The sequence below is a fragment of the Malaclemys terrapin genome, chromosome 12, assembly GCF_027887155.1.
Source record: "Malaclemys terrapin pileata isolate rMalTer1 chromosome 12, rMalTer1.hap1, whole genome shotgun sequence".
Lineage (NCBI taxonomy): Eukaryota > Metazoa > Chordata > Testudines > Emydidae > Malaclemys > Malaclemys terrapin.
In genome coordinates, this window is record NC_071516.1 from 13,176,736 (window position 1) to 13,198,134 (window position 21,399).

At 38.9% G+C, this 21,399-nt stretch overlaps 1 protein-coding gene across 2 annotated transcripts in view; it reads right to left on the bottom strand.

Moving 5' to 3' along the window:
• Window positions 1-7,250: 7,250 nt before the first annotated feature.
• Window positions 7,251-21,399, bottom strand: part of RTF2 (replication termination factor 2) — a 56,827-nt gene continuing 42,678 nt past the window's right edge. The window contains exons 6-9 of one of the 2 annotated variants that reach the window (XM_054046210.1): window positions 15,272-15,385; window positions 10,686-10,740; window positions 10,511-10,603; window positions 7,251-7,915 (exon numbers count right to left, since the gene is read on the bottom strand). In XM_054046210.1, coding sequence (XP_053902185.1) covers window positions 7,731-7,915; window positions 10,511-10,603; window positions 10,686-10,740; window positions 15,272-15,385 — 447 coding nt within the window. In that variant the 3' untranslated portion in view covers window positions 7,251-7,730. Of the gene's footprint in view, window positions 7,919-10,510; window positions 10,604-10,685; window positions 10,741-15,271; window positions 15,386-21,399 lie in introns of both variants that reach the window. The other variant, XM_054046209.1, reaches the window with a different exon arrangement.

Below are 21,399 nucleotides of genomic sequence, written 5' to 3' on the forward strand. Positions count from 1 at the left end.
CCCCCTAATTTGTCTCTGCAATGTTATTCCCTTCAGTTTGTCCTCTGCTGCTTTGGCCATTTGAGTTATAAATGATTCAAATTATTAGGGCTTCCATCACTTCCCCCAGGGAATTATTTTAAAGCATTTCAGTGTTAGGAGTTTTTCCTTGGCTCAGTTTCAACCCTTTACTCCTATTTCAGCTTAACAGTCTCTCATCTCACCGAGCTGCCTTTTAAATAGTCTCTCCACTAGACATTTGTTTCACATAGAGGTAACAGGTCAAATTCATCCTTGGTGTAACTCCACTGATTTCAGTAGATCTAAACCAGGAATGGATTTGCCTGAGATGAGAATATCCTACCTGCTAAATTTCCTCTGAATATTAGATGGGTTCAGTTCTTTCCATTCCCATATGCAAATCAGGTAGATCAACAATCAGATCAAGAACACCTTCCTATGCTCAGTCCCATCACCCCACTCCATACATTTTTTGTCCAATCAGTGCTTCCAATGAAACGAATGTATGTCATGCATGAACTTTAAAGTTTGAACAAGCCAGTAACAAGAGAACCTAAGGAAGCTAGCCATTTGACAAACAGCACTGGTGGAACTGGGTCACAGAAAGCAATTAACAGGTAAGGAATTCTTCTTCCTGTGGAGCAGTGGCCGCCTGTACAGACCAGATGGGGCATAAGTAGGGTTATGCCCAAAGGAGAGGGGAAGTAAATGGTTTAACAGGTCTATCTAGCCCAGCAGTGCAGACTGCTGGTCCTAATTTAAAGGCAAGCAGAACTGTGTTTCACGCCATTAAACAGGAGAACTAGTTCAAATATTAAGAAAGGGGAGAAAGATGGTGTTATCTTGTAGGAACATAGGAAATACCACATTGGAGCAGACCCAAGGTCCATCTAATCCAGTATCATGGCTCTGGCAACAGCCAGCACCAGATGATTCAGAGGAAGGTATAAAAAGGTCTCAGACAGATGTGGGACAACCTATTTTCCTCCTCCACCCCCCATGAGATTTCATCCTCAGTTCTAATAGTTACAGATTTGCTAATAAGGGGAACTAACATTTAAGGCTACATCTTATATACTCAATGAAAACCATGAAAAAATAGAGACTATTCTAGGTATAAAAGCTGGACTAGGCAATGCAGTATGTTGCTGGCTCAGGTTTTCATCTCTGGAAAGTTTCAGAAGTTATTTGCTTCAATTAAGTCCCCTTTTGGGGATTACCGTCATCCTACAGTGATGGACATATTAGAAATGAACGTAATACAAATAATTTGTCTACATAAATGCCACATTACACAGACCATGACTGGCGGTTTCTGCTCATGAGAGGTTGCACAGCTGAAGAGCAGGCAAGATGGAAACTAGGACTCAAGCCCCGGCAGAGCTGTATGGGGTTTGCTCGAACCACACAAGCATGCATTGTGCCTGGCTTGTCAGTGCTATTAATCAGCCCCATTCAGAAGCCCTGAAACTCCCAACATTCCCATCCCCCTTTGCCAATCAAAAACGTGATCTAATTATTACAAACACTTTCATGTAATTTCAGCACTTTTGTCAGTCTGAATAATGCACGTTAACCTTAACATGAGTGAAATATGTTTAAACAATGAAACACACTTTAAAAAAACTCTCAGGTTGTTAACTTGACACCACACTAGGAGGAGGAACCATTTAGACTGTAGAGTTCAGCAGGCTTTATATAACACATGAATATGTCCAGGTTGAGACCAGATATTGAAGATTATTATTTTTTTTTAATCTGTTTGACCAGTTTGCTTAGTCTGAATACTTGAGCAAGAAGCGGTTGTGCATTTCTTTAGCTTGGTAGGAGAGTTGGAAGAAGGCTACCCCCGTCCTATTCGATCCAGCATTTTGGAAGCTCACATGGTGCAAAGAATTTATCACTAGATATAAAGTGCAAAATGGCTATTAAAGGATATCTAATTGGTTGTGGGTTTTTTTTTTTTTTAATTAAAACTAGCTCTGTGGGGATTCCTGCCATTCTTGACAGTCATTAGGGAAGTTTAAGATGCTAAACTAGCAGCCATTCTACTTTAAGCTTAATCTAAAGCAGGTGCTTGTTCCCATACCCAATTAGGCCAGTCTTTAATGTTTAATTTATGGAAAAGCAATCCTTGTGCTGTCTGTAGTGGATGTAATTTATTACAACTGCCTTTTTCAATGCAATAATATGACTACACTTTGCATAAATATATTGCTCTTTCAAAGATTACAATGATGTTTTACAGCATCCTTGCAAGGTAGGTAAACTTTATGTACATTTTCCAAATGTGGAAACTAGGTACAGACAGGTTAAGTGATTTGGCCAAGGTCATACAGGGAGTCAGAAACTTGTCCCTATCAGCAATGGGGAGAGGAGGAGACTTACAAGCAAATTCCCTGACAAACTCCACTTAAAGAAGCAGCTTCTCTCTTTGGTGACAAGTTTCAGAGTAACAGCCGTGTTAGTCTGTATCCGCAAAAAGAAGAACAGGAGTACTTGTGGCACCTTAGAGACTAACAAATTTATTAGAGCATAAGCTTTCGTGGACTACAGCCCACATGCTGTACATGCATCCGAAGAAGTGGGCTGTAGTCCACGAAAGCTTATGCTCTAATAAATTTGTTAGTCTCTAAGGTGCCACAAGTACTCCTGTTCTTCTCTTTGGTGAACCACTCAGGAGCAACAAACTGAGAATCACAACCTGATGAACCAGGCTCCCAATCCATCCAGGACTCCCGCTCCTTTCCCAACCCATGCCAGGTCCAGGACCTGGGCTGGAGGGTGAAGAGAAAGTTAGGTCAGATGAGACAGCCTCCCCAGCTAGTCCAACAAATGCAGATTGGTTTGGCAACAGCGCAGACCAAGCTTGAGTCTAAAACCAGCATATCCCATTCTGTGGGCCTAGCCAGCCTCCCCTGAGTGGGAAGCCGGCTGAGGATCTCTGTGGAAAAGCAGCACTAGGGAGAAAAAATGAGCAGTGGACCATGGAGAAAGTGGCTGATACTGGATGTACCTGGTAGATTCTGCCTGATCCACTTGTCTTGGAGGAAAAACAAAATGTAGTAAGTGGAGGGGAAAGCTTTATTCACCTGGAAAGCCTAAATTTTCAGAGAAGCCATCTGCAAGAATTGATGCTGATGTAGAAGAATATGAGGTGACTGATGGTTGTAAGGGCCAAAGTGAAGGGGGACTGTCAGGTGAAATTTCAAAAAAGGATAAATTTCAGTTTCTCAAAATATTTTCACTCATTATCATTGTGAAATAAATTATTCTCTGAATAGAAACTGGAACTGTGCTAAATTTGTAGATTGCATTCAGTGTTACTGAACCCTGAAAGGGGGATTTTAATCCCACCTCACGTGAAAAACTCCACATAATTGTAGCTATGGAGTTGCTTCCAATGCCTCCATAATATTGCTTAAATAGATGCATGCTTGGGGTAAAGCCCCAGCTCCAATGAACTCAATGGCAAAACTCCCATCAATAGAGCCCTGTGCGGATACACAAAGGTGTATCTGCATCTGACCCACTATCAGCAAAAATGATCTGTGGCTATCCATGGATTTGCAGGTTGAGGCTCCAAGGCATCTCTTCCTCCCCCCAGTCAGGTCTGGGAGAGCCGTGTGGGGAGCCCATGCGGAGTTGTGGACCCTCCACATGCCCTCAGCAGGGTGAGGAGCCGGGGGAGTGTGTGTGTGTGGGGGGGGGGGGCAAGGCCAGGGCTGCTCTCTGCACCCTCCCCACCGCACCGCGAGCAGGTAGAGGGACCACCGCGGCTCCCTACAGCTCCATGCTGACCTGGCCTGGGGGAGACCCGTGGAGCTGCCCAGGGGCTACTCGGGCCTCCCACCCAGGGCAGGTGGAGGCTCCGCTGTGGCTCCCCACAGCTGCCCACCTGGCAGGGCTGCGGCTCCAAGCCGCCCCTCCCCCGGCTGGAGCCAGGTCGAGGAGAACTGCGCGGAGCCGTGGCGGACCCTCCACCTGCCTTGGACTGGAGGCCCGAGCAGCCACCGCCCAGTGCCCTTGTCCCCGCCCCCTGCCAAATGTCCCAGCCTCCCCCAGCTGCCAGTGCGGCTCTGTCTGACCCGGCTCTGGCCGGGGGCGGCTCGGAGCCGCAGCCCAGCCACTGTAAGAGCCAGGCAGGCAGCTGTGCGGAGCCGTGGCGGACCCTCCACCTGCCCTGGGCATGGGGCCCAAGCAGCTCCCTGCCCAGTGTCCCTGCTTCCCAGGCTCCCCGCCCAGGGCAGGTGGAGGATCTGTGCCCCGCTTCCTCACAGCTGTCTGCTTGGCTCTTACCGTCAGAGCCCAGCGCGGATACAAAATTTGTATCCGCAGCCATGCTGCTATTAGCTGAAATGGTCCACAGATCTCCCCATCTGCAGCTATATAGCAGATACCCACGGATTTGCAGGGTTCTACCGCTCAGTTCCCATGCTAAATATTTATAGTTACATCATCACACGGTTTGGCAAAGAAATTATCAAAATAAAATAAACATTATCCCCTAGGACTACTACATATGGTAAAAAGGGGTGCTTGAACACACTGATATTCACCTGTTGTCAAAGCAGGATTAGATTGCAGATAAAAGGACTGTCAGTTTCTGAATTGTACCAGGCTGAACTCAACGTTTGTGCTTACATCATAAATGAAAAGAATGACAAGGAACAAACATACAGAAAATGGGAAGAACAAAAGCTAATTGCTGGACATATAACTAACACACACACACAATATAAGTACTTCCTTGAAACTCAACTAAGCCTCAAACTGACTTGATTGGAATATTAATTGTATGTATCCTATCTGTTAACATATTTGGACAACTGAAATGCTTATCATGTAGGTTTCATGACAAACTTCCATGGAAATAATGCTTAATTATGTCTCAAAATAATTACAAAATAATCAGTTGCATTCTACACACATGAATCAGAAAGACCACATAGACAAGTATAAACAAATCATCTAAACTTCCAATTAATTACTGATGATCATAAAGGAAGACACTTTTCAAAATAAATTACAAGGCTAATTAATTGTTGTCACACAGAAAAGTAACACTGTAACATCGTTGTGCAGTAGCTTTAAAAGCCTACTACTTACTGTAATTTTAGCTTGGTTAGTTTGAACAAAGGCTATAACATTTAAAAAAAACAACTAAAAGTAGCTTCCAGCTTTTATTTTGTAGGTATTGTTGGATAACAGCATTGAATATTGTTAGACAACTGAACAATTGGAAGTGGAAAGTTAACATTTAAAAAGTATCAGAGGGGTAGCCGTGTTAGTCTGGATCTGTAAAAGCAGCAAAGAGTCCTGTGGCACCTTATAGACTAATAGACGTATAGGAGCATGAGCTTTCGAGGGTGAATTCGTAGATGCATCCGAAGAAGTGGGTATTCACCCACGAAAGCTCATGCTCCAATACGTCTGTTAGTCTATAAGGTGCCACAGGACTCTTTGCAACATTTAAAAAGGATCGCTAAATTTCAAATAAGGTTAAAAAAGGGCCCAGAGGAAAGCATGACAATGAAAGATGACTAACAGCTAAAAGTTGCTCTATTCAAGCACTGATATGTTATCTAGGCTACCAGGAACCTTTATGGTCATATGACAAAAGCAACCACTTATTTCAGTAAAAGTTACAGGGACAGACTTGATCAAAATAAGAACAAGTCACTGTGCCTTGCTGTACATGCACATAGCATCACTCAGGTAGGCAATTCTGACCTGGATTTGAATTGGACTGCCTAACATGTTCAGTTCCTGTTAGACGCTTTAGGATAGGAATCAAGAAACATGGATTACGGTTGTTTTGGTCGCAGCACATTTCACTAATCTGCAAGGCAAGAAAGTGCGAAGAAAGATTACCACTGCATTTGAAGATACAAAGGGCCCAAATTTAAAATGGTCTTTATTAATGCACCCCCAAAGTTTGCAGATGCATCTGTTTATCCACATAAAAGAATGCACACATTGGGTGCATTTGCATATGTAATTACACTATTTTGCTGGGCAAACATTTGCACTCTGAGATATTGTGAGCCCTTCTTTTGGGATGTCTCTGAAATTTAGTCCACAGCTTTTTATATAAATGAGGTCAGATTCATCACGTAATTATTAAAGAAGAATAATCAAAACATTCTTCCATATTCTTGCAAAGTGATTCTAAGAAGAAACTGAAGGATTCATTGAAAGGTAGAGATTGGACTTCCAGAGTCTAGCCTGTCTCGAGTAAAAAGAAAACAATGGTGAAATTAGTAGCCATAGTGTGGTAAAAGGCTTGCAGTTTCTAAAAAATAGGGAAATAATATGAAGTAAAATAGATTCCAGAAGCAAATATTTCCATACCTTGCTCTGTACAGTATCTGTAAACTTCCCCCTTAAATCAAAACTGCTACTTGGCACAGAAATCATTAAAAATGTAAAAGGGACACTCAGTTTTCTATAAATCTGGACTTTTTATATTAAAAACAAAGCAGACAGGCTAAAGGCAGTTTTCTTTGCACAGACGCAAATCATATGTTTTTAAAAAACTGAGTTTGATCTTGATTTCTCCAAGGAGTCCTCTGTAGAATTCTTCTCTCTTCCACACAAACCCTTGAGTCTGAATCACCAATCTTTTAATGTGTGTTTAAACACACTGATGTTCATTTTAATGTGCTAGGCTCATAAAACAGCTTTAACCAGATGAACGAAATGCTTCTCCAAATTCTCAAAACATCCAAAGTTACGGTAATAAGTGTGTTCATATTTTGCAGTTGAGGTAAAAAGATCCGTATCCATCAGTTTGTTTTAATTAAAGGCAAATTGCTGCTTAATGGTGTACAAAAACCAGCCTCTGCTACTTCAGTTGAGAGGAAGAAAGCTCCAGCTCACGTTTCAGCTTAGTGTGAAGCTATTATCCCACATAGTTCTCCAACAAAAAGATGGGAGCCCAGTCTTGGTATTTCTAATGCAAGAGGGGAAAAAAGCTAGAACACTTTTTGGGGGAACAAACAACGATTTTGGGGCCTTCTTTAAAAATAATTTAGCAGTAAATAGCAAAACATTTCCCCCACTGCCATTCTCCTTTGAAATGGAACAGGAGACGATTGTAAAAGTTTTTACTTTATTTCTGAGATCACACTGAGCTTTCCAAATGACTCCATCCTGACATGCATTAATTCAAAGCGACCTCCGGCACCTTTAAGAGAGACGTGTACTGGTTTTGACTAGAGTCAAATTAGTTAATGTAAGAAAGGAAATATTGTGGGGGGTTTTATTGTTAGCAAGCAGGGTCAGAAAGTTACAAAAATTAAATTCAGACTTTAACACAAAGAGAAGTTCAATTACAATTGCAGCTAAAATTGTGTAGGTAATCATTAAAAGCACAGAAGGATATATTTACTAGTAAGCAGATTCTGCAATCCTAACTGGAACTGCAACCAAGAGTAAAATACTACTCAGTGTAACTAAGGATGGCAGAATCTGACCCTAAAGAATTATACTTTTTGTAAATAATCTTTTAAAATAAGTCACATTACCAGACATGGATTTTAGCCATCTATTTCTTATTTAACAGTAGCTGCAAACAACCTAAGTACACTGGTTATTCAAAAGTTTATAAACAACTTGCAAACTGAATAATACCAGATAACATCAGATTACAATGAACACCCTGTATCAGAGTTACACAGAAAAAGCCTCGGGGAAGAATGACTGTTACAATCATGCACACAATTGTTTCAGAAATAGTATGCCGTGTGAGTAATCCAATTGGAAGACTCTTCCTTGGAGCGTTTTGCTGAGCTGTGTGATGTAAAAATAGACTTGTATGCCTCTGATTTCTCTTGACTGTCGCCAATGGATCTCTTGGTGGTGCCAGATGAAGCTTTACTGATTTTTCCTGATGCAGAAGAGCTTCCATTAGCTTCTAGAAAAGAAACAAAAATACTATTTCTCTAATTTTGCAAATCTAAAAAACCCCTAAGCTATTAAAAAAATCATTTTTGCCCCTCTGGAAGATGAGTTTATTGATGGCTTGGTTCAGAAATCTGACAGCTACGAATATCTTTCATGAATGTATGAGGTAGCTTCTAGTTTACGTAATTTGTACCTCTTTCTGCACACACAAAATTGGCAGCTAAATCTACATACAGGAAAGCACGTCTCCCTCCACTGTGTGTGCATGTACACCCTCCCTTACCCTGCTGCACTGCTTAACACAGTATTGACATCTACTGCTGTATGCAAAAAAAACAGAGCTCTGAATTCTGGTCTTAGCAAGTAAGTGGAGGAGGATATTTTTCTTCAGCTATTGTTTTAAGATTAGTTATCAAATGACAAAAGCTACACTTGTGACATGTTTATCACTTGGGAATCTATCTACTCCTTTTATCATTGATAAAGTCATTGATAAGCAACAACATGTGTCTTTTAATCATTTTTCATTCAAGCCAGAAAAATACCCATCCCTTTGTTTCTGATGCCATTTCCTTTTGTGTGTTGGATTTACTGCTAATATGGAAGCTCCTCTCTGCAAACATTGGCAGAAATGCTCAGTCTTTTCCAAGGACGGAGGTACAGCACGGTTTTTAAAAAGCAGAAGCTTTAGACCACAAGCAAAAAATGTGTACACAAAAGTCTGGCAGAAACTGCACATAATTACTGCAATTATGTGTAAATTAGGCACAGTTGCATGTGTATTGCTAGTTTGGAGCATATCTGCATGTACATTTACCTGATTTGTGCATGCAATCATAGGAATTGCACATACAATCCTAAATAATCATGGACCTTAGCCTTCTCATTTTGGAAAAAGCCCTCTTAATTGACTGGAGAGGATTAACAAAAGGTGGATTTGGAGTACCCATCCCTTCCCTAAAAAATAACTCCATGAAGAGTTTTATCCTCACCCTGGGGAACAAAAGCTCAAAGATACCCATCAAGAATGACTACTGCACCAAGATATATGAAAGAATCAAAATGCGTCCCATAAATCCCTGGAAATTTTAGGGCCCAGCATTCAGCAAATTAATTTCCACCCAGCTCCTAACCTACCTAGGTTTCTTTTTCCCTTACTGGATTTTATTTTCAGTTCATTAATGCAACCTATTTATGCAGAGACATAAATTAATGACCTGTCATTTCAAAAGGGTCAAGCAATTATTACTTTGCTCTGATAAATTATTTCAAGCATGATTAGAGTTAGTATTATTAGAGGTCTACTAGCAATAATAATTTAGGATAAAATATCAATTTAAGAATCATCATTTATAAACTGAAGAACTCAGTAGTTCTTTGGGGAGAGGCAGGGGTCCAGACACTTATAATGAAAATACTCTGCGTACTACACACAGAAGCACTATTGCTCATCATTGAACTATCTCTGGATTCATCAAACATTAGATGACTTTCTCTTCAGAAAATGTTGTCTTCTCTTACTGTAACTTATGTGATTTTGAATCTCATTTCTAAACTCTGGATACAAAAAAAAAAAATCAATGAGAGTTAAATTTTGTCATATATATTACCTAAAGTCATACTGCTACTCTCTGGACTAATGGGTAGCCAAGTGTAATCTTAACTGCATGACTGCTGCTGAATACATTAGGTATGTCCTTAAGTTACTCTCCAGTGTTCTCACTGACATGTAGCAGAACAGCAATCAAGTTATTAAAAGATCCAAAGCTGGTAAGTCTCGTTTGAAATGAATGTCAAAAGAGACTTGTTGTTCTTCAGATTTAATGGGAAATGACAACAAATTTTCTGCAAATGTTATAAACTCCCCTCACCACTACCAATCTTGCATACTTAGATGGGCAAGAATATTTATTTTTACCAAGTTAAATCCTATTAAAAACTGGAATTGGTAATGAAAACCATAAGGTGACCCTGTCTTATTTTACACTAAATCCTCTTCTATGATGCATTGAACAAATCCCTCATGGGGTCATTTATTTTGGGAAGTGTTGTTGTTTGTTTGTTTGTTTTTAACATTACTTTTAGCATAGCTGACATTTTTATGGTTTGAGAGGAAATAGTAAACAATCTTCTTCAACTCCTAAATAATGGTATTAACACCACAAAGTGGAACTGATTAAGATACAATAGGTAAAACAGACATGTAGAAAGAAAATACGAATGATATTAAGGACCCAGTTGTCGGACCCAGGCTTCTGGGTGCGCATGCAAACATCGGAATGCACTCTGCACACATCCCTTGGAAAGTTGTGCACACATGGGGAGTGTTAAAAATGTTAAGACTTTTACCTCTTACTGGGCTTTATAAGGACAAATTCTCTAACACTCTGCACATGCTTCCCTTAGAATTTTCAAGCATGTTTGCAACATGTGGTTGCATGGGTATGTATGAGCCATTCTGCGCACATACAGAGGGAGGCAGGGTAAAAGCCTGGTCAAAAATTTGGCCCCAAATAGCTAACAAAGAATCTCTATAAATATCTGAGCACAGGAAAACAGTTTATGAAAATTTTCCCAGTTAAACTGAAACATACACACCAACCTGTACTCTTTGTGAAGACAATCTGTTTCCTTTCTCCAGAATTAGTGTTCATGTCATCTTTTGCACTCTTTACTTCTGATGGTCCTGGAGAATCTACAGAATTAAAAAAAGCTAAAGCATAAGCTTGTTAAATTACTCAGAAGGTAAATGTCAATTATAGCTGTGACAACGTTACCTTCAGGGGTGTCTTGTTGAGAGACCGATTCTGCTGCCTTACATTTCTTTGATTTCTGAAACAATATAAGCAGAAAACGGAGTTTACATTTAGAATCTCCATATGCGATATCTAACCAAGTGTGCGTTTGATAGAAATATAAATACCTTTGCTATGCTTATGTGTTTTATACAATGAACTTGTTTCTTTCCATACAATTACTTTATACTTTTCTTACTATTTTAGTATAGAAAATAATAGTTGATTAGCTTGGCGACATCTCAAAGAAAACCATAGGCTGAAACTAAGCTGCCTAAAAGCAGGTTCTTTTACTTATTTGGTTTCATCTTTTTAAAAAAATACAAAGCCTAATTATTTTATTAGTAAAATGACCAGCTAGTCAGTAATCTTATTGACTAGCACTGAAACCATTTGGCAAGATACTACAGCTGGGCACAATTGTAATGAATAACGGCATTTTTGAACAAAAGAAATTTCAGCATAAACAAATAATATAATTCAATCTTTATTTTTCTCAGTTAACCTCCTCATTGGGTTTAGCTGCTTTATATTTCCTACAGTTTTATCAAGGCATTCCTTCTTATATGGATACTCACTTGAAAAACAAAGCTTAGTATAACAATTGAAATTAATTTCTCAGAAGGCTGAAAAAAAAATCAGTTCAACAGCATCTCTTGGCAAGATTTTCAAAGCCCACTCTTGTATGTGCTCAAATAAAAAAAATCTGTGTATTAGAATATGTAAAAATATATTTAAACTGTATGAAAGTATCGGAGAAAAACAATGACAATATTTGATGTTTAAAGATTTGCTGACAAAGTGAAGAAATTTACAAACATTGCAAAAAATGACTATCCCAATGAAAGTAAACATTTAAAATATGTTGCTGAATCTATGAGCTCACATACTGTCACAAGTATGATTTAATCTTAGGGAAAAAAGTGACATAGCAAATGCTGCTCTTAGTTTTGTCCAGCAGGTGGTACTAAAAGGCCACTATTTTAAAGCCAGAAATAAATTACTGTGATTTTGTTTGCAGGTATGTGGATGTAAATAGCACTCCCTCTTCACTATGCCTCCATCTTTATGTTATGGACATGTAAGACACTGAAATTTACAAGAACGCTATCTGAGTGCTTCAGAAAGCAGGATTTTTGTGTATTTCATTAACCTGTCTGCTTCAAACACAGAACAGGCAGAGAGAGGGGATGATGTATAGGAAACGTGTCCTTGTTCATGGAAAAGCTCTGCACACTAAATCTGACAATGGATCACCTGACAGCAGTTGGGGCTTTCACATTTTAGTTCTTCATCCAATAAGCAGACAGAATGTATGTATTAGAGCTAACAGATTACAACAAAATTGCATTTTCAGGGTAGGTTTTAGCATTGAGTATTCCTTTAGTAGCCCAACTAACAAGCCTGTCACACTTACCTGCTCTCCAGTGAATCAGGAGTCCAAAGTTGTTACTGACACCAGATAACCAAGTAGAGAGGTGTTGAACAGAAGATGCAGCCCTAATGATATTTACTGATACTATTAAAAGAACATAGATTTGTGGTTTTGTTGGGTTTTTTTGGCTTGAACAATGCAGAATATCTACAAAAAACTTGGCATAAAACAGGGTTCTCCCTTCCACATCTCCATTTCAAGAACTAAAATTATCAAGAAACTTCTAATTTCTGAAGCTAGATGAGGAAGCACTGTTCTTGAAATGTAGACCTAAATAAGAGTTTTGTTCATTCTAATTTGCATATTCTGATGGTTGCTACCCAGCAATTCCAAAGACCAAGGAGGCTCCCCATTGAACCAAGGAGAAGCTGCAATACAGCACACATTAAATACTTCTTGTATAAAATGCTACTTTAATTCAGTTTGACAAGGATAAGAACAAGATGCACTCTACCCACAGGAGAAAAGAACAGCAACCAAAGACCAAAATTAGATTGTAACAGAAGTTATTACTCAGACTGAGTGGAAATAAGTTAAATGTAAAAACCAGTGCCAGTAAAATAAGTGGTGTTCTTTTGTATGGCTTGAGTAGGTAGCAACGACTACAAATTAGTAAAATGTGAGTTACTAAAAATGGTAATAGTTTATTATTTCTTATTAAAACCTATTTATAAAAAGACTACCATGAGCTTAAGAAATTAATATAAAACATATTGTAGAATGAAACTTGTATAGATCTTATAGGCAACCACCTGTTTTAAACAACTGTTCTAAAGGATTCTCAAATGTATCAAGTACAATTCTGTTCCTGTATTAGAAAACCATCTCTAAAAGGTCACTTAAAATACGCTTCACTATAATATAAAAACAAATGCAACTGAGGATAAGTGACACACAGAATAACTGATTAACACCTTCCAAATACACATGGCTGGCCTCCAGCACAACAACATTGAAGAAGCAATCCTATTACCCTGGCTGGAGAATTAAATTTGCATTCTGACATATTTTAGTTAGCTTTTGAACAGGAAAGAAGACGCAAAACAGAAACAGCTGAAAAAAGCAAAACTACCCGGGGCCTATTTCAAAATAAGTAGCTGCAACAATTTAGACTCATTAGGCCAACTATGATTCTTGACTATTTCATGAAACACAGTGAGGGGGAGTCAGCTGGAAGCTGGGTTGTGTTCTTAGCACATATTGAGGTTAGTGAGATAGTGTTTAGGACTGAGGGCAGGAGAGAGGCACAGGTGCAAGGAGGAGCAAGCATAAAACAGTTCATATTATCAAGGATCCTACCAGTTCTGTAGTTAAGGTTATAGAAGGATTTTGACTTTGGACCGGACCTTTTCATTTGGATTCATTCTTGTACTCTACTGACCACATATGACTCTCCTGAAAAGTCCTGAATTTGTGTACATATTGAATCCAAATTTAGTCACTTCCTTGCTTCAGAGCAACTACTCAAGTAGTAGCTAATCTGATATAGAAGCCAATGGATTTGTTTATTTCTCTGATTAATTTGCTAGATTATAAATTACTGAGGTGAGCAGAGAGAAAAGGTGGCGCTATTATGAATAATATAAGAGTTTAAACTAAAACTATGTTTGAAAAAAAAAAAAAAAACATCCACAAAAAACAAGGATATTTGGAAGGAAGCAGAGCACCCTAAACTAAGCCCTGCTGACTTTAGACACTTAACCACATGTGAATATCTATTCACTCTCAACACTGTTCCTTTCATAATCCTGAAGGACTCCCAAAGCATTCTGGACATTTATTGGCTAGTTTTTCAAAATCATAAGCAGCAACATTACATAATTTACTGTAGGAAGTGACCACCACAATATTCAACGGAAACTGTAGGGGAACATTTAGTGGGTAGAATTACCAAAACTTGTAATTTGGTCAGCAGACATGGGTAACAACTCGATGCTTGTAAAAAGTGCCACAAAGTCTAATGACAAGAGATTGGGACCCTGGTTTTATATCTAATCCAAAGGAAAGTATCTCCACCAGCATGGCGCCCCTTGGCACTGTGAAAAGGGATTGGTTCTGTACCAATTTAGAAAAACAGTGCCACCAACTGCACCACCAATTGCCAGAATATTAGGTCCAAATATTGGCCAAGACTGAAACTACTTAGCTGGTGACATCTGATGATACCTGAGCTCAAGACGGGCATGCCTATAAATATCTGTTAGAGGCTCATCACTCTGAACAACGTTACATATCCAGGTGGCTTTTTAAAACAGACTAGAATAATGAACTATAAAGTGGTGCACACACTATCCATGTACACAGGTGTGTAGGAGAAATATTTTTCTTCCAGTAGCAGTGTCCAATGAGTGAGTCATCTACTTTTTTTTATGCACAATGACAATCAAAGACTACTCCTAATTATGTTGAATAGCTGCAAAGTATGTTTCAATATATTTATTTCTATTGCATTTTTTCCAATTGTCTATTATTATTTGTACTGACATTTACATTATGGTATGCTAAAGTGGCCACCATACACTTGAATTGATGTTGGTTGCTTTAGTCTTATAAGCATAACGATATCTTTCTGGGACTTGGTCTGGAATAGACAGTGGAGATTACTGAATAAATCCCCTACACTTCCGGAGAGTATGCAGAAAATCAAAATGGGATAGCTCAGTGGTTTGAGCATTGGCCTGTTAAACCTAGCATTGTGAGTTCAATCCTTGAGGGGGCCATTTAGGGAACTGGGGCAAAAATCTGTTTGGGGGTTGGTCCTGCTTTGAGCAGGGGGTTGGACTAGATGACCTCCTGAGGTCCCTTCCAACCCTGATATTCTATGAAAACATTTTGCACCTAAAATGCATTGTCTTGCTGCAGGAGAATGCTGTAGAGAAACAACTAATACTTTAAAAAAAATTGTTCTGGATAAAACTGAAGCATTCAGGTCAGTGGGTCCAACGTGAACTAAAGAGACTTACCAGCAAGAAATAAAATGTGGATAGCTTAGAATGAATGTGGTTCATTCTGAGAATCAATGAAGAATCTCTGTTTGTACAAGTTGAACTTTCACCTATGAGATCTATTCATAAAAGGTCTCATTACACACACTCAACTTCCAAGCATTTTTAAGTCTCTGTAAAATCATTACCTTTCCCACTTTACTCTTAAGCCTTCTCTCCTCCATTCTTTTCTTCAGCACTTCCACATCTTCTTTATTACCATTAAGTATAATCACATCTTCTTCTTGAAAGGAAACACCACACTTTAAAAGAAAAGAGGAAAAAAAGGAAACAAAACATAACTTTTCAAAATCTGAAAGTACCGTTTTTTTTAAACACTCCTCAAAGAACTGCCACATCCTTATCCTTCCTTCCTTCTGCCTTTTCCATTTTCCTTTTCTCTCCCCATTTTTCCTGTGTACATTTCTCTACTTTTAGACACCGATCAGAAACTGCCGCAGAAATGGAATTATACCATGGTCTTGCACAGAAGTGCTTCAACTCATAAGGGTGACTAAGGAATGAAACTACAGTTAGCACCTCAGGTAAAGTATCTGCATGGGAGCCCAGTGCGATTCCATTTTTGCAGCAGCAGCTAACTGTACAGGTTGCCCCATACTTGTCAGCTAGGAAAATGGAGGCATGTCCATTAGTCCTCATGCTTGATATTTGTTCAATACTGAAAGCTAAATATTTGCACATATATAAACCCAACTTAATCTAGATCAGTAGTATGTATTCATGTCAAGGTGACATGCAATTGTGCTTTTTTCTGAGGTATAAATGAGGGCTGAAAAGATTTTCCCCTTAAGCAATAGTGAATTTTTCAGACACCCTCTGTTTGTCAGGTGTTTGAGTTAAACAAGAATAGTTTTGAACAGTGCAACCAAAAATCCCTCTTCTGTCAATTGCTCCAATATTCTCTAGGTACCTGTATCAGAATCCTACTAGTTCTCCAGAGAGTCATAATGTTTTCCACACAAAACAAAAACAAAAAAACGTAGACTGTAACTGAATGTCTAATGGGACGGAGAGAAATCAAAATGTCAAGCCCCCTTCATACTACAAAGAAGAAAACCGAGCTTAAACTTTTTTTGTTTTTAAAGCACTTTGAAGGTCACCTTTAACAGACCTTTAAAAAGAGTGAACATGGGTTTTAACCACACAAAAAGTCCTTGAGTTCTTCTTATAAGTAATCACATTGTGAGAGAGAAAGCTAAAAATAAAAGTGAGCATTTTGTGTCAAATCAGTTCAGAAAGTTAGTTTAAATCAGTGCAGCCCCTTATCTGGGCACACTTAAATTGGTTTAAGAGTGCCTTGTATTGCTTTAGCTTAATTTAAACCTGTAAGCCTATCTCCAATCAGCACCAAGCCAAAACTATGCGACTGGCTGACAGTACACAGATCACTTGGAGGGAAGCTCACTACTGTATCAAATTAAGAATACACATACACAAAACACATCTTGAAGTGAATTTTGTTTCAGTGTTTTGATAGGTTAAAACTTTGCTGTAGCATAAACAGATTACTCAATTAGCTTTTGGCACGAGAAGGGAGACCAGACATTTCCTAAGTTAAAAGGCAGTGCTCTAATGAAAAAGGGTTGTGGTGGGAGTCCACTCTCCAATTTCCAAGAAATGTAAATGATTAATTGATTAGATGGACTATCTTATTTTCAAGTACGTTTAAGGATGTGTCTAGGATTACATGTAATTACCAAAACTTCTTTTCATTTTTATCATCAGCATTAATATACTTTGGAGTTAAGGAAATAAAATTTTCTTTTTTAAAGTGCCTGATGCATAGATTGAACTACTCATCTACTACAACTGGGGTTAATTTTCTTACCCTTCCAGCAAACCTAGAACGAAGGGGCAAGAAATTGCAAGCAGCAGAACTGGCGATTGCATGTGTGCAGATAATATACACTAAGTAGACCCAAACCAGCGCTAAGCACTATTGGGGTTGATTCATATTGCCTTACTGTGACACGTTAGCACTGGTGTCACAGTAACCACCATGAAAGGTTGGGGCTCCCTCTCACAGCTCCTTCCAAAAAGTCATTTGCCTCTGGATTCTGACCTTGCTGTCCAAAGAGTGTTTTCATCTCTTGGTGTGTAAATGCAATTTACATAGAAATCTGTTCTTAATCTGGATTAATAAAGTCTTCAGCACAAAGGATACCAATGGAAAAAACAATAGCAAGAGAGCAATAGTGGAAGGAATGTGATGCTATAGTACTATCTAGTAATTTATCTTAATAGGACAATGAGATTATTTTAATGAATGTTTTATCACCTCTAAATTTCCATCATTTACCATAATCACAATAAATTGCTTTTCCTGTAATAGAAACTAAACTAGAAAACAAAGTTGGCAATATTCCTTTGTTCCATTACATCAATATGGGTAATTCTTATCTTACTTTTCCCCTCTTTCTTCAACTGCTAAATCAAAGGAGAAAATCTCTTTCAAAGTAGATGATCGGAAGTATTTTCTAAATACAAGAGACCATAAAACATAGCTATTAAACTATAGCCACCATGTTTTTTAGGACAGGTTTAAACAACATTCTTTTGTTGAAACCTTTGTTCTAATACGTCTATTTAGCTACCCACTTAAAACTATTTATATTCATAGTCAGTTGAAGGATAAATTTCAATATTTTGGTTTGTTGTAGAAACAACCACCCTCCGAGTATATCCCTTCAAAGGGATAATAAATACTGATGATCTTAATGGTGAACCATGCACTTAAGATAACTACATTTACAAGAAATTAATGTATTTGTATCAATCTGCATAGCAAATTCTAAAAATATTCCAATTGTACTAGAACATTCTGAATTTGTACAAAACCCTATTCCATCCAAAAAGGTACAGAAATTGCATAGTTACAACACTATTTCTCTCTTCCCACTAGTAATCTTACCTGGACTTTTTTTTTTTAATGGAGGTACCATTGTACATTTTCTGTCCCAGTTGTAGACTTTTTCTAACAGGTCCAGATCCTAATTTTCTTGCATAATCTATTAAAGAGGAAACCAACTTCTTTTTTTCCCTACAAATGCAACTAGCATAAAGAACAAAAGCACACAAGCATTTTTTCTGCTGACTCGTTGCCTGTGAATGTATTTAACTAATATTTCAAACTATGCCAATTCTGCTCTGAAATTTGTCTCTCTCAACAGGGCAATATTTTAAGTGGAACTGTACTTGAAAGCAACACTTCCGTGTATTGATAAGAAATAAGTATAATGTCACCCTTTCAGGGGTTTATTCCAGAGAGACAGTACCATCTGATGGGCAATTTGCTTTCCACATGGCACAGCTATCAAACTGCAATTTTTTGAAAGGCTGTGGTGTGGATAAAAGAGGATAATGGAGGTAGTAACACTCAGTGGGACTTGTACAAGACATTAGAGTTGATATAGTTTCTATTTTCCTCCTCTTGCCTCTCAACTATGGCACTCCTGATCTACTCTATCCAATACATGTAATACTAAGCACTTATATATTGCTTTACAACCCAAATGCCCTGTATGTACATTTACTAATTAATCTCCATGAGGTACAAAGTTTTCTTCCATGCATTTTTCAACTTCATTCATAGAAAGAACAGTTACTTACTCTACAATAACAGTGGATCTTTGAAATGCTGAAGTAGCCTTGCACAAGTTTGGAATCTTTTCTGAGTAACAGTGTGTCGGGGCCATGCACGCACCCTGTAGTCACCTTGTGCTCCCATGCAAGGACATAAATGACTGAGCAACCATGACCCTCCCTCAGTTCCTTCACAACTGGAAGCCCGTGACTGCTGAGGACCACGAAAAGCAGGGACAGAGGATGGGTCATGGGATCTACTCTGACTACAACATTTAAAACAATCACAATTACTATAGGGTCAGTAACTGGTTCTCACATATGTGTCAGTGTGGTCCAATTTTGGAGGGTTCTCGTCTTCCAGAGTCCCCTCAGATGAGCTGTCTTTTCCTGAACCATAAATACTAATAAAGATCCTGGATGTATGTAAAATTGTTAAAAACCTTTAGGTGGAACTTGATAGTGCTTTTCTACTAACTTTGAGGGGGAGGGAAAATAAGACTGGAGTATGCTACAACACCTTTGCTGGGTATATTATGTCCTGATTGATTGGAAGGGCAATTATTGATGGTGCTGAGGATGTCAAACAGCTTATGCATGTTCTCTTGGATCACCACTGTCTTGATGTCCAAGGTTTCAGTTATCCTCATAAGCAAGTCCTGGAAGGCCTTAAAATCATTTTGAGCCAATGTCGGGACTGATTTAACTGTCCCATCAGGAGAAGATGAAAATGCTTTTGGTGGGGAGGGCAAATGAAATGTCTCCAGAACCACCTGTGCCCTAAAACAAGGAGTTTCCTCTAGCTCAGGTGTGAGGGGCTTGGTATGGTCAGTGAACCTGCTGATGTCAGAGACTTTATCCTCTTCCTTGAAACCGGAAATGGACATATGGGAAGGTGGGCCCCCCGTAAGGCCAATATGACTGAAGTGGCAAGTTATAAGAGTACTGGCCAGATTCCAGTTGACTAGTCTATTGTCAATCTTGCATTGGTGCATGGCATGGGATGTGTCTGGAACTCCCTGAGGGTCCTTTTCTGATTGATGCGAGCAGGTTTCCTTCTTGATAGAGGGCAGAAGATATAATTTGGAGATTGGATGTAGGGCTGCTGCCTGCTCAGATGCAGTGTGAAAGGTAATGAGTCTCTCTACTAAGTTCTCTCTCTCTACCAGCAAGGGTCTGCTGATTGGTGCCACTGTCTGTACTGGTGCTGGTCTTGATTAGTACCAGTGGCAGTATTTCCTCCACTTTCTTTTCAGTCGGTACCTTGTTCCCTGGGCTCAACGTTGATGAATATTTTAAGTCTTCCTTGCAAGATGATTCCACTGCATGCTCAGAGCTGTGCTTGTGCTTGGTTCAGATTGGCTGCTCAGCACTTCTTGAAGTAGATGGCATATGTTCCAGGTCTCTTTGTCCTAGAGTAAGTGCTGATGCACTTGGCACAAACACTGACAATGCCGAGGGTTCTGGTGCTCTGTTCAGTTTCTGAGATCCTGGCACAGGTACCAGTGGCTCGGGTGCCCTTTTAGAGGATTTCTTCTCCGCACTGGAACTGGGGTATACTGTCTGGTTACTGGGGCATTTGCCATGGATAGTCGCCTCAACTCTGATTTGGTGGATGTCTTCTCCAGGATCAGACATGACTTTCGTGAATTGCTCAAGTAGATGTAATTTGAGCCCTTGTATCTCTCAATTTTCAGATGACAGACAAGAAGGAATGGCGATTGTTGGGGATGTGTGCTTCCCCGAGGCATAATAGGCATTTGTCGTCCCTGACAGTTAAGGGCATAAAAGCATCACACAATGGGCAGGTTTAAATACTGTCAGTTTAGAGTCTGCTATCAAGATGTTTGGGGCAAAGAGCCTCACCTCGTGGAACAGGGGCATACAGATTTAAAAATGTTATTAAGATAATGTTTAAAAAAAGCGAACGGTACAGAGTTTAAGCGTAGAAGTTTCTAGTTATCAGAGAATAACGTACAGATTATCAAGGGGTGCGAAAATCGGATGGTGTAAGGAATACATAATCTGCAATATCCCCAATTGGGGGTAAAAGGCTAACGGGACAAAGTACAGACATTGAGATATGAGGGTATGTTGTTCATATAATGGCTATGTTCAGGTGTGGAATATAATGAGTGCATACGATGATGAGGATGGATTGACCCTCATTTGGGGACATTTAACATTCAGTGAGTTTATGGTTCCAGTTCATATGGTCCAATGGAAAGTCTCTATACTATTCTGAAAAGATTCTGGTCTTGTGTGCATGAGGCATATGTGAACCTACAGTGAGATCCATAATGACCCTTAGGTCTGGCAAAAAAACAATTTCAAAGGATAATACCGATATTTATGTTTAAGTATTTTTTTAAATTTTTGCTGATTTTTAATTTTTAAAAATTTCACAGTTGCAGGAAATGTGGGGGGAGGGGTCAGACAAAAATTTAATGACAGACACCGATTAAAAAAAGGAAAGCTTTATAAATGTTAAAACACGAACTGTCAACATCACATGTCAAAATTTACAAAGTAAATATCATGAAACCGAACTCTAAAAAGTTCTCAAGCAGCATTTTTCTTACTTTGCCCATCTGTAAATTTCTGTTATTGACAAATATTTTTTCGTTGGTTTGTGTGTGTATGGTGAAATCTATGTTTACCGACATTTACCAAT